The sequence below is a fragment of the Mobula hypostoma genome, chromosome 5, assembly GCF_963921235.1.
Source record: "Mobula hypostoma chromosome 5, sMobHyp1.1, whole genome shotgun sequence".
Classification (NCBI taxonomy): domain Eukaryota; kingdom Metazoa; phylum Chordata; class Chondrichthyes; order Myliobatiformes; family Myliobatidae; genus Mobula; species Mobula hypostoma.
The window spans coordinates 196,088,135-196,103,441 of NC_086101.1; the positions used below are offsets into that span (position 1 = coordinate 196,088,135).

Sequence of the window (15,307 nt, forward strand, 5' to 3'; positions counted from 1 at the left end):
ACACAGGGGACACAACACGCAGCATCCACCCAGACAAGAGTGCTAAAGTTTGGCTGGGCAGGGGGTTGTCACCCCCAAGATCATGCCGCTAGATGCAACGAGTCTTACAATAGTGTACTGAGAGAACAGGAGAATGATCCAAGGATTCTGCTGTCAGCCACCCACCACGCCCATGCACTCTTTGTCCCACTCCCATCAGGAAAGAGCCTACGTAGCATCCACGCCAAGTCCACCAGATTCAAAAGCAGTTACTTTCCTCAAGCAGTAAGGCTGCTTAACACTTAACCCATGACATCTGCTTGTAATCCCACCCAACCCCAGTGGAAAAAGCATGCTTGCATTTACCCTGTCTGAACCCTTCATAATTTCATATACCACTATCAAATCTCCTCTCAATATTCTATGTTCTAAGGAATAAAGTCTTCACCTATTCAATCTTCCCTTGTAACACAGGTCCTTCAGATCCAGCAACATCTCTGTAATCTTCTCTGTACTCCTTCAATCTTATTTACATCTTTCCTGGAGGTTGCTAACCAAAACGGCACACAATACTCCAAATTAGACCTCATCAATGATTCAGATCTGGCCCAAGTGCGGAGTGAGACACACTGAAGCAGGTCAATAGTTCACAGCCTTTAATGCAAACAGTATTAAAGGGAAAGGAAAACAATAAACGCTAGGCCAAACATTCTAAAATTCTCTAATGGTGAACGAAGCCTACACTGCGGCTGAAAAAAACAACTAACAATAAAACAAATACTGCTAGTCTTCAGAGTCAGTTGACCCAACTGTCCAATTTCTCATGCAAAGCAGAATGCAAGCAGGCAGCAAAGCACTACGATGACAAATATAGAGTTAATTATGAGCTAATTAACATGCTAATTATGTGGGAATGCTGTTCTTGGACTACAGTTCAGCATTCAACAGCATAGTTCCATCCAGGCTCCAAAAGAAGCTCAGAGACCTCGGCCTTGTGCAGTTGGACCCTGGACTTCCTGTCAGGTTGCCAGCAGGTTGTAGGAGTGGGCTCCCTCACCTCCAACTCCATGACTCTCAATACAGGAGCCCCTCAGGGCTGTATACTAAGTCCCCTCCTTTACCCCCGTATACCGATGACTGTATCTCCACCCACAGCTCTAATTTGCTAGTTAAATTTGCCAACGACACTACATTAATTGGCCTTATCTCAAACAATGAAGAAAACAACCCTCTCCTCAATGCCGCAAACATAAAGTTGCTGGTTGTGGATTACAGGAGGAATGGAGACAGGCTAACCCCTATTGACATCAATGGATCTGGGGTTAAGAGGGTAAACAGCTTCAAGTTCCTCGGCATCCACATCACCGAGGACCTCACGTGGTCTGTACACACCAGCTGTGTGGTGAAAAACGCACAATAGTGCCTCTTTCACCTCATACGGTTGAGGAAGTTTGCTATGGGCCCCCAAACCCTAAGAACTTTCTACAGGGGCACAACTGAGAGCATCCTGACTGGCTGCATCACTGCTTGGTATGGGAACTGTACCTCCCTTAATCGCAGGACTCTGCAGAGAGTGGTGCGGACAGCCCAGTGCATCTGTACTTGTGAACTTCCCATGATTCAGGACATTTACAAGGACAGGTGTGTAAAGCAGGCCTGCAGGACCATTGGGGACCTGTAATACCACAGGCTGTTAACTTGGTAAGCATCCTCATGTGTGGCGCCTTGTCAAAGGTGTTCTGAAAGTCCAAATATACAACATGCACTGCATCCCCTTTATCTATCCTACTTGTAATCTCCCCTAAGAATTCTAACAGGTTCATCTCAGGCAGGATTTTCCCTGAAGGAAACTGTGCTGACTTTGTCCTATCTTGTCCTGTGTCACCAAGTACTCCATCGCCTCGTCCTTAACAATTGACTCTAACATCTTCCCAATCACTGAGGTCAGGCTAACTGGTCTATAATTTATTTTCTGCTGCCTTCCTCCTTTCTTAAAGAGTAGAGTGACATTTGCAATTTTCCAGTCTTCTGGCAAAGTCCAGAGTTCAGTGATTTTTGAAGGATCATTTCAAATGCCACCACAATCTCCAATACTACCTCTTTCAGAACCGTAAGGTGCAATTCTTCTGCTCCAGGTGACTTATGTACCTTTAGATCTTTCAGCTTTTTGAACACCTTCTCTCTTGTAACAGTACCTGCACCCACTTCTCTTCCTTCACACACTACAACATCAGGCATACTGCTAATGTCTTCCACAGTGAATACTGATGCAAAATACTCTTTTAGTTCATCAACCATCTCCTTGCCCCCCGTTATTATTTCTCATGCCTCATTTTTTAGTGGTCCTATATCCACTCTCCTTTCTCTTTCATTTTTAACGTACTTGAAAAAACTTTCACGATACACTTAGATATTATTTGCTAGCTTACTTTCATATTTCATTTTTTCCCTTCTAACGATATTTTTAGTTGCTCTCTGTAGGTTTTTATCCTCTATCTTCCCTCTAATTTTTGCTTCGTTGTATGCCCTTTCCTTTGCTGTTATAATGGCTTTCATTTCCCTTGTTAGCCATGGTTGTACTATTTTACCATAGAACCATAGAATTATAGAAACTACAGCACAGAAACAGGCCTTTTGGCCCTTCTTGGCTGTGCCGAACCATTTTCTGCCTTGTCCCACTGACCTGCACACGGACCATATCCCTCCATACACCTCCCATCCATGTATCTGTCCAATTTATTCTTAAATGTTAAAAAAGAACCTGCATTTACCACCTCGTCTGGCAGCTCATTCCATACTCCCACCACTCTCTGTGTGAAGAAGCCCCCCTAATGTTCCCTTTAAACTTTTCCCCCCTCACCCTTAACCCATGTCCTCTGGTTTTTTTCTCCCCTTGCCTCAGTGGAAAAAGCCTGCTTGCATTCACTCTATCTATACCCATCATAATTTTATATACCTCCATCAAATCTCCCCTCATTCTCCTACACTCCAGGGAATAAAGTCCTAACCTATTCAACCTTTCTCTGTAACTGAGTTTCTCAAGTCCCGGCAACATCCTTGTAAACCTTCTCTGCACTCTTTCAACCTTATTTATATCCTTCCTGTAATTTGGTGACCAAAACTGAACACAATACTCCAGATTCGGCCTCACCAATGCCTTATACAACCTCACCAATGCCTTATACAACCTCATCATAACATTCCAGCTCTTACACTCAATACTTTGACTAATAAAGGCCAATGTACCAAAAGTTCTCTTTACGACCCTATCTACCTGTGACGACACTTTTAGGGAATTTTGTATCTGTATTCCCAGATCCCTCTGTTCCACTGCACTCCTCAGTGCCTTACCATTTACCCTGTATGTTCTACCTTGGTTTGTCCTTCCAACGTGCAATACCTCACACTTGTCTGTATTAAACTCCATCTGCCATTTTTCAGCCCATTTTTCCAGCTGGTCCAAGTCCCTCTGCAGGCTCTGAAAACCTTCCTCACTGTCTACTACACCTCCAATCTTTGTATCATCAGCAAATTTGCTGATCCAATTTACCACATTATCATCCAGATCATTGATATAGATGACAAATAACAATGGACCCAGCACTGATCTCTGTGGCACATCACTAGTCACAGGCCTCCACTCAGAGAAGCAATTCTCTACTGCTACACTCTTTGGCTTCTTCCATTGAGCCAATGTCTAATCCAATTTACCACCTCACCATGTATACCTAGCGACTGAATTTTCCTAACTTCCTTTACCATTCGAGTATTTCTTCATTTTTGGAATACATTTTTGTAAGGGGTCAATAACTCTACTAGTGTTTTTTATTGACCACCCAATAGTAACAGTGACATCAAGGAGCAGATATGAAGAAAGATTCTGGAAAGATGCAATAATAACAGGGTTGTCGTGGTGGGCGATTTTAATTTGGCATCTCCCTAGAGCAAGGGGTTTAGATGGGGTGTTCAGGAAGGTTTTTTGACACAAGATGTAGATAAGCCTGCAAGAGGAGAAGTTGTACTTAATCTGGTATTGGGAAATGAACCTGCTCAGCTGTCAGATCTCTCAGTGGCAGAGTATTTTGGAGATAGTGATCACAGTTCTATCTCCTTTAACATAGCACTGGAGAGGGATAGGAACAGACAAGTTAAGAAAGCATTTAATTGGAGTAACGGGAAATATGAAGCGATCAGGCAGAAACTTGGAAGCATAAATTGGGAACAGATGTTCTCAGGGAAATGTACAGCAGAAATGTAGCAAATGTTCAAGGGATATTTGAGTGTTGTTCTGTATATGTACATTCCAATGAGACAGGGTACAAGAACCATGGCGTATAAAGTCTGTTGAAAATCAACAGGAACCACCGACAATGAGATGGTCAGGTACAGGAACTATGGTGTACAAAGGCTGTTGAAAATCTAGTCAAGCAGAAAAGAGAAGGTTACGAAAGGGTCAAAAACTTGGCAATGATAGAGATCTAAAAAATTATAAGGCTAACAGGAAAGAGCTTAAGAATGAAATTAGGAGAGGCAGAAGGGGCTAGGAGAAAGCCTTGGTGAACAGGATTAAGGAAATCCCCAAGGAATTCTACAAGTATGTGAAGAGCAAGAGGATAAGACCTGAAAGAATAGGACCTATCAAGTGTGACAGTGGGAAAGTGTGTATGGAATCAGAGGAGATAGCTGAGGTAGTTAATGAGTACTTTGCTTCAGTATTCACTACGGAAAAGGACCTTGGCGATTGGAGGGATGACTTACAGCGGATTTGAAAAGCTTGAGCATATAGACATTAAGATGGAGGACGTGCTGGAGCTTTTGGAAAGCACCAAGTTGGATAAGTCACCAGGACCGGACGAGGTATACCCCAAGCTATTTTGGGAGGTGAGGGAGGAGATTGCTGAGCCTCTAGCAATGATCTTTGCATCATCAACGGGGACAGGGGAGGTTCCAGAGGATTGGAGGGTTGCGGATGTTGTTCCCTTATTCAAGAAAGGGAGTAGAGATAGCCAAGGAAATTATAGACCAGTGAGTCTTACTTCAGTGTTTGGTAAGCTGATGGAGAAGATCCTGAGAGGCAGGATTTATGAACATTTGCAGAAATAATATGATTAGGAATGGTCAGCATGGCTTTGTCAAAGGCAGGTCGTGCCTTACGAGCCTGATTAAATTTTTTGAGGATGTGACTAAACACATTTATGAAGGTAGAGCCGTAGATATAGTGTATATGGATTTTATGAAGGCATTTGAAAAGGTGCCCCGTGCAAGGCTTATTGAGAAAGTAAGGAGGCATGGGAACCAAGGGACATTGCTTTGTGGATCCAGAACTGGTTGTCCACAGAAAGCAAAGAGTGGTTGTAGACGGGTCATATTCTGCATGGAGGTTGGTCACCAGTGGAGTGCCTCAGGGATCTGTTCTGGGACCTCTACTCTTCGTGATTTTTATAAATGACCTGGATGAGGAAGTGGAGGGGTGGGTTAGTAAATTTGCTGATGACACAGAGGTTGAGGGTGTTGTGGGTCGTGTGGAGTGTCGTCAAGAGGTTACAGCGGGTCATCGATAGGATGCAAAACTGGTCTGAGAAGTGGCAGATGGAGTTCAACCGAGATAAGTGTGAGGTGGTTCATTTTGGTACGTCAAATATGATGGCAGAATATAGTATTAATGGTAAGACTCTTGGCAGTGTGGAGGATCAGAGGGATCTTGGGGTCCGAATCCATTGGACACTCAAAGCTGCAGCACAGGTTGACTGTGTGGTAAAGAAAGCATACAGTGTATTGGCCTTCTTCAACCGTGGGATTCAGTTCAAGAGCTGGGAGGTAATATTGCAGCTATATAGGACCATGGTCAGACCCCACTTGGAGTACTGTGCTCAGTTCTGGTCACCTCACTACAGGAAGGATGTGGAAACTATAGAAAGGGTGCAGGGGAGATTTACAAAGATAATGCCTTACGAAAATAGGTTGAGTGAATTTGACCTTTTCTCCATGGAGTGACGGAGAATGAGAGGTGACCTGATCGATGTGTAAAAGATGATGAGAGGCATTGATCGTGTGGATAGTCAGAGGCTTTTTCCCAGGGCTCAAATTGCTAACACAAGAGGGCAGAGTTTTAAGGTGCTTGGAAGTAGGTACAGAGGAGATGTCAGGGGTAAGTTTTTTTTACGCAGAGAGTGGTGAATGCGTGGAATGGGCTGCTGGTGACTGTGGTGGAGGTGGATAGAATAGTATCTTTTAAGAGGCTCCTGGATAGGTACATGGAACTTAGGAAAATAGAGGGCTATGGGTAACCCAACGTAATTTCTAAAGTAAGTGGATATTTGGCACAGCATTGTGAACCGAAGGGCCTGTATTGTGCTGTAGGTTTTCTGTGTTTCTATATGTCCTGCACCTTCCTCATTTTTCCCAGAAACGCACGCCATTGCTGCTCTGCTGACATCCGTGCCAGCATCTCTCTCCAATTTACTTTGCCCAACTCCTCTCTCATACCACTGCAATTTCCGTTACCCCACCGAAATACTGCTACGTCAGACTTTACTTTCTCCCTATCAGATTTCAAGTTGAACTCAATCATATTGTGATCACTGGTTCCTAAGGGTTCTCTTACCTTAAGCTTCCTAATTACTTCTGGTTCATTACATAACACCCACTTCAGTATTACTGATCCCCTAGTAGGCTCACTGACAAACTGTTCTAAAAATCTGTCTCTTTAGCATTCAAAAAACTTACTCTCTTGAGATACATTGCCAACCTGATTTTCCCAATCAACTTGCAAGTTAAAATCTCCCATGCTAGAATAACATTGCCCTTTTGACTTGCCTTTTCTATTTCCTGTTGTAACTTGTGGTCCACCTCCCAGCCACTGTTGGAAGGCCTGTATATAAATGCCATTAATGTCCTTTTACCCTTGCAGTTTCCCTGTGGCTCCCCATTAGTCACAGGCTTCTAGTCAGAGAGGCAACCTTCTCCTACCACTCTCTGGCTTCTCCCACAAAGCCAATGTCTAATCTAATTTACTACCTCAAGCTGAATGCCGAACGAAAAAGTTCAAAAAAATTTATTTAAGATATCCCCACATATCTTCCAGAGGACTAATTTTGACTCTTGCAATCTTTTTGCCCTAAACATATCTGTAGAATCCTTTAGGATTCTCCTTCAGCTTGTGTGCTAGAGCAACTTCATGCTTCTTTTAGCTCTCTCGATTATCTAATCGTGTTACTTTGTGCTACGTTGGATCTGGAGTAACAATTATTTTGACCCCTTTACACCTATGACACTGAACAACCTTGAATCCTGCATATTTCCGCCTGTGCTGGAGGTAACCCAGGACAAACTGAGTATGCACGTACCGGGCGTACGGAGGAATCCGCTTCTCATACAGATTGAAAGCCAGGCCCAGCACCACTGCGGCCTTCCAGTCACCCAGTCTCAGGGCCACCCACACAGCTTCAGGGAGGAGCCTGGCAATCAGCATCAGCTCCACTGCACGTTCAACACTCCAGATGGCAGACAGGTGCTGCTCACGCACTGCTGCGGCTACACGGGCCCGATCGACGGGGACCAGCCGGGGCAGGCAACCTGTGACATAATGGAACAATCAGAGCACTAAGTGCAATCGTGGGGCAGTCACAGAACTAAACGTAACAACTGGGGTCAGTCGGGGATCGAACGCGACACTGGGTCAGTCGGGGACCGAACGCAACACTGGGTCAGTCGGGGACCGAATGCGACACTGGGTCAGTCGGGGATCGAACACAACAGTGGGTCAGTCGGGGATCGAACACAACAGTGGGTCAGTCGGGGACTGAATGAGACACTGGGGTCAGTCGGGGACCGAATGCGACACTGGGGTCAGTCGGGGACCGAATGCGACACTGGGTCAGTCGGGGACCGAATGCGACACTGGGTCAGTGGGGGACCGAACAAAGTGACACTGGGGTCAGTGGGGGACCCAACGACATGACACTGGGTCAGTGGGGGACCGAACGACGTGACTCTGGGGTCAGTGGGGGACCGAGCGATGCGACACTGGGGTCAGTGGGAGACCGAACGATGTGACACTGGGGTCAGTGGGAGACCCAACGACGTGACACTGGGTCAGTGGGGGACCGAACGACGTGACACTGGGGTCACTGGGGGACCCAACGACACGACACTGGGTCACTGGGGGACCGAACAACTTGACATTGGGTCAGACGGAGACTGAGCGTGACACGGGGTCAGTCGGGGACCAAACGTGATATTGGGGTCAGCTGGGGACCGAATGCGACACTGAGGGTCATCTGGGGACCGAATGCGACACTAGGGTCAGTCAGGAACCAAACATAACACAATTGGGGCATTCGGGGACCAAGCACAATGGATGGACAATCCACACCAGGGGTGTGTAAAAAGAGCTACTTTTTAATCAGGACAGAGATCAAGATTTTAGAGGAAGAGTTTCACATCAGTTTCTCTGAGTTGAGGAGTGACCAACCAGCAAGATGGATTTATTAAAAAAAGGGCCAATAAAAGTCATTCAAGGGCAAGCAGAGCAGTCATCCTTGGAGAGGCCATGCTTTTTGAGTGTACCAGTCTTTAGAGTGGCGTTGGCTCACTGGGCTTCGATAAGGTAAATTGTCTTGTAAGGCTACTCTCTCTCTCCTTATTTGCTCATTCCTCATCTATTAGGGCATGGCAGTTTAGAGAATGGCTCAGGGGGCAGTGTTTTGTACTCTGTGTGGGATACAGAAAGTCTGGACGACATCCAGTCTCCCAAATAAACACAAATACACCAGGTACACCAAGCTGCAGCTCCTGAGAGAACGTATTAAGGAACTGGAGCTGCAGCTCGATGATCTTCGACTCATATAGGAGAAGGAGGAGGTGATAGGCAGGAGCTACAGCGAGGTAGTTACCCCTGGGTTGCAAGAGTCAGGTAACTGGGTGACTGTCAGAAAGGGGGGGGGGGGGAGAATGCACAGCCAGTGCAGAGTACACCTGTGGCTGTTCCCCTCAATAACAGGTACTATTGAGTGGGACAACCTGCAACCTGCCAGTGAGGAGCCTCAGTGACCGGGTCTCTGGCACCCAGTCTGGTGATTTGGCTCACAAGAGCAGAGAGTAGTGAAGACTGCAGTGTTGTTAGCAGATCCCTTAATCAGAGGAACCGAGACGAGGTTCTGAGGGTGCGATAGAGAAACCTGGATGGGTTTCTTGCCTTCCTGGTGCCAGGATCAGGGCTGTCTCGGATTAGGCCCATGGTATTCTCAAGGGTGAGGGTGAGCAGCCAGAAGTCTTGGTACATGTTTGCACCAAGGACATAGGAAGACAAGGTGAGGAGGTCCTGAATAGGGATTTTAGGAAGCTAGGTAGAAAGCTGATAAGGTAATTTGGCAAGCGAATGTGTGGCTGAGGAACTGGTGCAGGGGGCAGGAGTTCAGATTTATGGATCTTTGGGATCTCTTCTGGGGAAGGTATGACCTGTACAAAAGGGACGGGTTACACCTGAACCAGAGGGGGTCCTATATCCTTGCGAGCAGGCTGGCTAGAGTTGTTTGGGAGGATTTAAACTAATTTGGCAGAGGGATGGGAACCAGAGTGATAGTGCTGAAGATGAGGTAGTCAGTTTACAAACAGAGACGATGCATAGTGGGACTCCTAGCAAGGAGAGGCTGATAATAGGGCAAAATTGTAGTCAACAGGTTGAGTTGCAATGTAAAAGGCAAACAAAATTGAAAAAGGTGAGTATAGGACCGAATGTGTTATATTTGAATATGTGCTGTACACGGAATAAGGTAGATAAATTTGTGGCACAGTGCAGATTAGCAGATATCGTGTTGTAGATATCACTGAATCATCGCTGAAGAAGATTACAGCTGGAAACTTAATGTCCAAATTGAATAGGAATAAGGAACCTTGGTTCTCAAGGGATATTGCAACTCTGATAAAGAAGAAGAGGGAATTGTATGAAATGTATAGGAAACACGGGGTAAATCAGGTGCTTGGGGAGTATAAGAAGTGCAAGAAAATACTTAAGAAAGAAATCAGGAGGGCTAAAAGAAGACATGAGGTTGCCTTGGCAGTCAAAGTGAAGGATAATCCAAAGAGCTTTTACAAGTATATTAAGAGCAAAAGGATTGTAAGGGATAAAATTGGTGCTCTTGAAGATCAGAGTGGTCGGCTTTGTGCGGAACCAGAGGAAATGGGGGAGAGCTTAAATAGGTTTTTTGCGTCTGTATTTACTAAGGAAGCTGGCATGAAATCTATGGAATTGAGGAAATCAAGTAGTGAGACCATGGAAACTGTACAGATTGAAAAGGAGGAGGTGCTTGCTGTCTTGTGGAAAATTAAAGTGGATAAATCCCCGGGACCTGACAGAGTGTTCCCTCGGACCTTGAAGGAGACTAGTGTTGAAATTGCGGGGGCCCTGGCAGAAATATTTAAAATGTCGCTGTCTACGGGTGAGGTGCCGGAGGATTGGAGAGTGGCTCATGTTGTTCCGTTGTTTAAAAAAGGATCGAAAAGTAATCCGGGAAATTATAGGCCGGTGAGTTTAACGTCAGTAGTAGGTAAGTTATTGGAAGGAGTACTAAGAGACAGAATCTACAAGCACTTGGATAGACAGGGGCTTATTAGGGAGAGTCAACATGGCTTGGTGCGTGGTAGGTCATGTTTGACCAATCTGTTGGAGTTTTTCGAGGAGGTTACCAGGAAAGTGGATGAAGGGAAGGCAGTGGATATTGTCTACATGGACTTCAGTAAGGCCTTTGACAAGGTCCCGCATGGGAGGTTAGTTAGGAAAATTCAGTCGCTAGGTATACATGGTGAGGTGGTAAATTGGATTAGACATTGGCTCGATGGAAGAAGTCAGAGAGTGGTGGTAGAGAATTGCTTCTCTGAGTGGAGGCCTGTGACCAGTGGTGTGCCACAGGGATCAGTGCTGGGTCCATTGTTATTTGTCATCTATATCAATGATCTGGATGATAATGTGGTAAATTGGATCAGCAAGTTTGCTGATGATACAAAGATTGGAGGTGTAGTAGACAGTGAGGAAGGTTTTCAGAGCCTGAAGAGGGACTTGGACCAACTGGAAAAATGGGCTGAAAAATGGCAGATGAAGTTTAATACTGACAAGTGTGAGGTATTGCACGTTGGAAGGACAAACCAACATAGAACATACAGGGTTAATGGTAAGGCACTGAGGAGTGCAGTGGAACAGAGGGATCTGGGAATACAGATACAAAATTCCCTAAAAGTGTCGTCACAGGTAGATAGGGTCGTAAAGAGAGCTTTTGGTACATTGGCCTTTATTAATCGAAGTATTGAGTATAAGAGCTGGAATGTTATGATGAGGTTGTATAAGGCATTGGTGAAGGCCGAATCGGAGTATTGTGTTCAGTTTTGGTCACCAAATTACAGGAAGGATATAAATAAGGTCGAAAGAGTGCAGAGAAGGTTTACAAGGATGTTGCCGGGACTTGAGAAACTCAGTTACAGAGAAAGGTTGAATAGGTTAGGACTTTATTCCCTGGAGCATAGAAGAATGAGGGGAGATTTGATAGAGGTATATAAAATTATGATGGGTATAGATAGAGTGAATGCAAGCAGGCTTTTTCCACTGAGGCAAGGGGAGAAAAAAACCAGAGGACATGGGTTAAGGGTGAGGGGGGAAAAGTTTAAAGGGAACATTAGGGGGGACTTCTTCACACAGAGAGTGGTGGGAGTATGGAATGAGCTGCCAGACGAGGTGGTAAATGCAGGTTCTTTTTTAACATTTAAGAATAAATTGGACAGATACATGGATGGGAGGTGTATGGAGGGATATGGTCCGTGTGCAGGTCAGTGGAACTAGGCAGAAAATGGTTTGGCACAGCCAAGAAGGGCCAAAAGGCCTGTTTCTGTGCTGTAGTTTCTATGGTTTTCTATGGTCCAAGGATACACACTGTAACGAAAGGACAGGCAGGAAGGCAGAGGGGGCGGCATTGCTCTGTTGGTAAAAAATGAAATCAAATCATTAGCAAGAGGTGACATCGGGTTGGAAGATGTTGAATTGTTATGGATTGGGCTCAGGAACTGCAAAGGTAAAAAGATCCTGATGGGAGCTGTATACAGACCCCCAAACAATAGTAAAGATGTGGTCAAAACAAGTTACAACTGGAGACAGAAAATGCATGCCAAAAGGGCAATGTTACAATAGTCATGGGGTATTTCAATATGCAGGTATATCGGGAAAATCAGGTTGGTGCTGGATTCCAAGAGGGGGAGTTTTCTCGAATGCCTATGAGATGGCTTTTTAGAGCAGCCCCTGGTTGAGCCCAAAAGGGATCAACTATTCTGGATTGGGTGTTGTGTTATGAACCAGAATTGATTAGAGACCTTAAAGTAAAATAACCCTTGGGGAAAAGTGATCCTAATATGAATGAATTCACCCTGAGATTTGAGAAGGAAAAGCTAAAGTCAGATGTATCAGTATTACAGTGGAGTAAGGGGAATTACTGAGGCATTAGAGAGGAGTTGGCCAGAACTGATTGGAAAAGAAAACTGGCAGGGATAACGGCACAGTAGCAATGGCTGGAATTTCTGGAAGCAATTCAGAAGGCACAGGATATATACATCCCAAAGAAAAGAACTATTCGAAAGGCAAGATGAGACAACCATGGCTAACAAGAGAAGTCAAAGGCAACATAAAAGCAAAAGAGAGGGCATGTAATAGAACACAAATTAGTGGGAAGTCAGACGATGGAAAGCTTTTAAAACCCAACAGAAGGCAACTAAAAATGTCATTAAAAAGGTAAAGATAGAATACAGAAGTAAGCAAGCCAATAATATTAAAGAGGTTAACAAAAGTTTCTTCAGATACATATAGTGTAAAAGAGAGGTGAGACTGGATATCGGACTGCTGGAAAACAAAAATAATGAGGGAAAAGGAAATTGCAGACGAATGAATAAGTATTTTGCATCAGCCTTCACTGTCGAATAGCGGTCCCCAACCACCGGGCCGCAAGGAAACGATATGATTTGGTGATATGAGTCAGCTGTACTTTTCCTCATTCCCTGTCACGGTCACTGTTGAGCTTGAATGCACGCGAGGTCATTACCCGCGCGTCATCCATGTCAGCGCGGGAAGGAGATCAACTCCTCGAGCTTGCAAATGACGGAGGTCTGAAAAGTATGTTTGGCATAACATCTCTGCCGGCATTCAGGATCAAAGTCAAGGCTGAATATCCTGAGGTACCCACAAAAGCACTGAAAACGTTGCTTCCATTTCCAACATATCTCTGCAACGAATGCAACGAAAACTAAATTGAGGAATAGACTGGACATAAGGAACCCCGTTTGAGTATCGCTGTCTGCCATCACCCCTCAATAGGATCGTCTTGTTGCAGGAAACAAGCCCAGGGCTCCCACTGATTCGGCGATATTGTTGTGTTGCAATGATTTTATATGTTCATATGGGGAAAATATGTGCTGTGTGTTTAATATCCAAACGTTACTTAAAAAATTATGATGCTATTGGCTTACTTATATAACCATATAGCAATTACAGCACAGAAACAGGTGATCTCGGCCCTTCTAGTCCATGCCCAACGCTACTCTCAACTTCCTTCAGTTAGTCCTGACGAAGGGTCTCGGCCTGAAACGTCGACTGCGCCTCTTCCTATAGATGCTGCTTGGCCTGCTGCGTTCACCAACAACTTTGATGTATGTTGCTTGAATTTCCAGCATCTGCAGAATTCCTGTTGTCTACTCTCAACTAGTCCCACCGACCTGCACTCAGCCCATAACCCTCCATTCCTTTCCTGTCCATATACCTATCCAATTTTTCTTTAAATGATCATATCAAACCTGCTTCTGCCACTTCTACTGGAAGTTCGTTCAACATTTACTTCAAGCTCCCCTGTCCTTCCCTGATAATTGACTTATCACTATATTCATGCGAGAAATATGCGCTGTGTGTTTAATATTAAATTCGTTAGATAAATCCTTTTAGAAACGAAATTGAGTGTATTAGCCACTTATCACCTATATTCCATTCGTGATTAACATCACCTACCCCCCCCCGCCGGAACAGAATCGCCAAAAACGATTTGTGGAGAAAAAAACCAACACGTACACGCATGTGCACTGGTGCCCGCGCAAGGCTTCATGGTCATTGTAGTCTTTCTCGGGGTATTTGACTACTACTCTTGTCCGTTGGCAACCCTACCCACCCCCCGTCCCCCCCCCCGGGTCGGCCGGTCCGCAAGAATATTGTCAATATTAAACCAGTCCGCAGTGCAAAAAAGGTTGGGGACCCCTGCTGTAGAAGACACGAGCAGCATGGTGGAAGTACCAGGTGTCAGTGGTCATGGAGTACGCTAAGTTACTATTACTAGCGAAGAGGTTCTTGGGAAACTGAAGGGTCTGGTAGACTGGAGGGCTAGAGGGCTGGAGAGCCGGAGGGCTGGAGGACAGAACAAAAGGACTGAAGGACAAGAGTTCAGGAGGGCAGGAGGACTGGAGGACAAGAGGGCTGGAGAGCTCGAAGAGTCGAAGACAGGAGGCGAGAAGGACTGGAGGACTGGAGGACTGGAGCAGGGATCCTCGACCTCTTTTTGCCCCGCGGAGTGGTTTAATATTGACAATATTCTTGTGGACCGGCGGGGGGGTGGTGTTAATCACGACCAGAATATAGGTGATAAGTCAACTATAAGTCACTTGTAAGTGGCTAATACACTCAATTTCGTTTCGAAAAGGATTTATCTAACGAATTTAATATTAAACACACAGCGCATAGTTTCCTCGCATGAATATAGTGATAAGTCAATTATAAGTCACTTATAAGTCAATAGCATCATAACATTTTAAGTAACGTTTGGATATTAAACACACAGTGCATATTTTCCTCGTATGAACATATAAAATCATTGCAACACACCAATATCGCTGAATCAGTGGGAGCCCTGGGCTTGTTTCCCTGCAACAACATCGAGGGATGATGGGAGACAGCGATACTCGAAGGGGGTTCCTTATGTCCAGTCTATTCCACAATTTAGTTTTCGTTGCATTCATTGCAGAAAACTCCGCTTCGCAGAGATATGATGTTGCAAATGGAAGCAACGTTTTCAGTGCTTTCGTGTCTATCTCAGGATATTCAGCCTTGACTTTGATCCAGAATGCCGGCAGAGATGTTATGTCAAACATACTTTTCAGCCCGCCGTCATTTGCAAGCTCGAGGAGTTGATCTTCTTCCCGCACTGACATGGATGACGCGTGGATCATGACCTCGCGGGGGTAATGACCTCGTGTGTGTTCAAGTTCAACAGTGGGTGTGACAGGGAATGAGGAAAGGTGCAGCTGACTCATATCG

General features: G+C 45.1%; 1 protein-coding gene across 3 annotated transcripts in view; it reads right to left on the minus strand.

Moving 5' to 3' along the window:
- Window positions 1–15,307, minus strand: part of cplane1 (ciliogenesis and planar polarity effector 1) — a 328,946-nt gene that overhangs the window by 197,658 nt on the left and 115,981 nt on the right. For all 3 annotated transcript variants that reach the window (XM_063049649.1, XM_063049647.1, XM_063049648.1), the window contains exon 17: window positions 7,326–7,554. In XM_063049649.1, coding sequence (XP_062905719.1) covers window positions 7,326–7,554 — 229 coding nt within the window. The remainder of the gene's footprint in view (window positions 1–7,325; window positions 7,555–15,307) is intronic.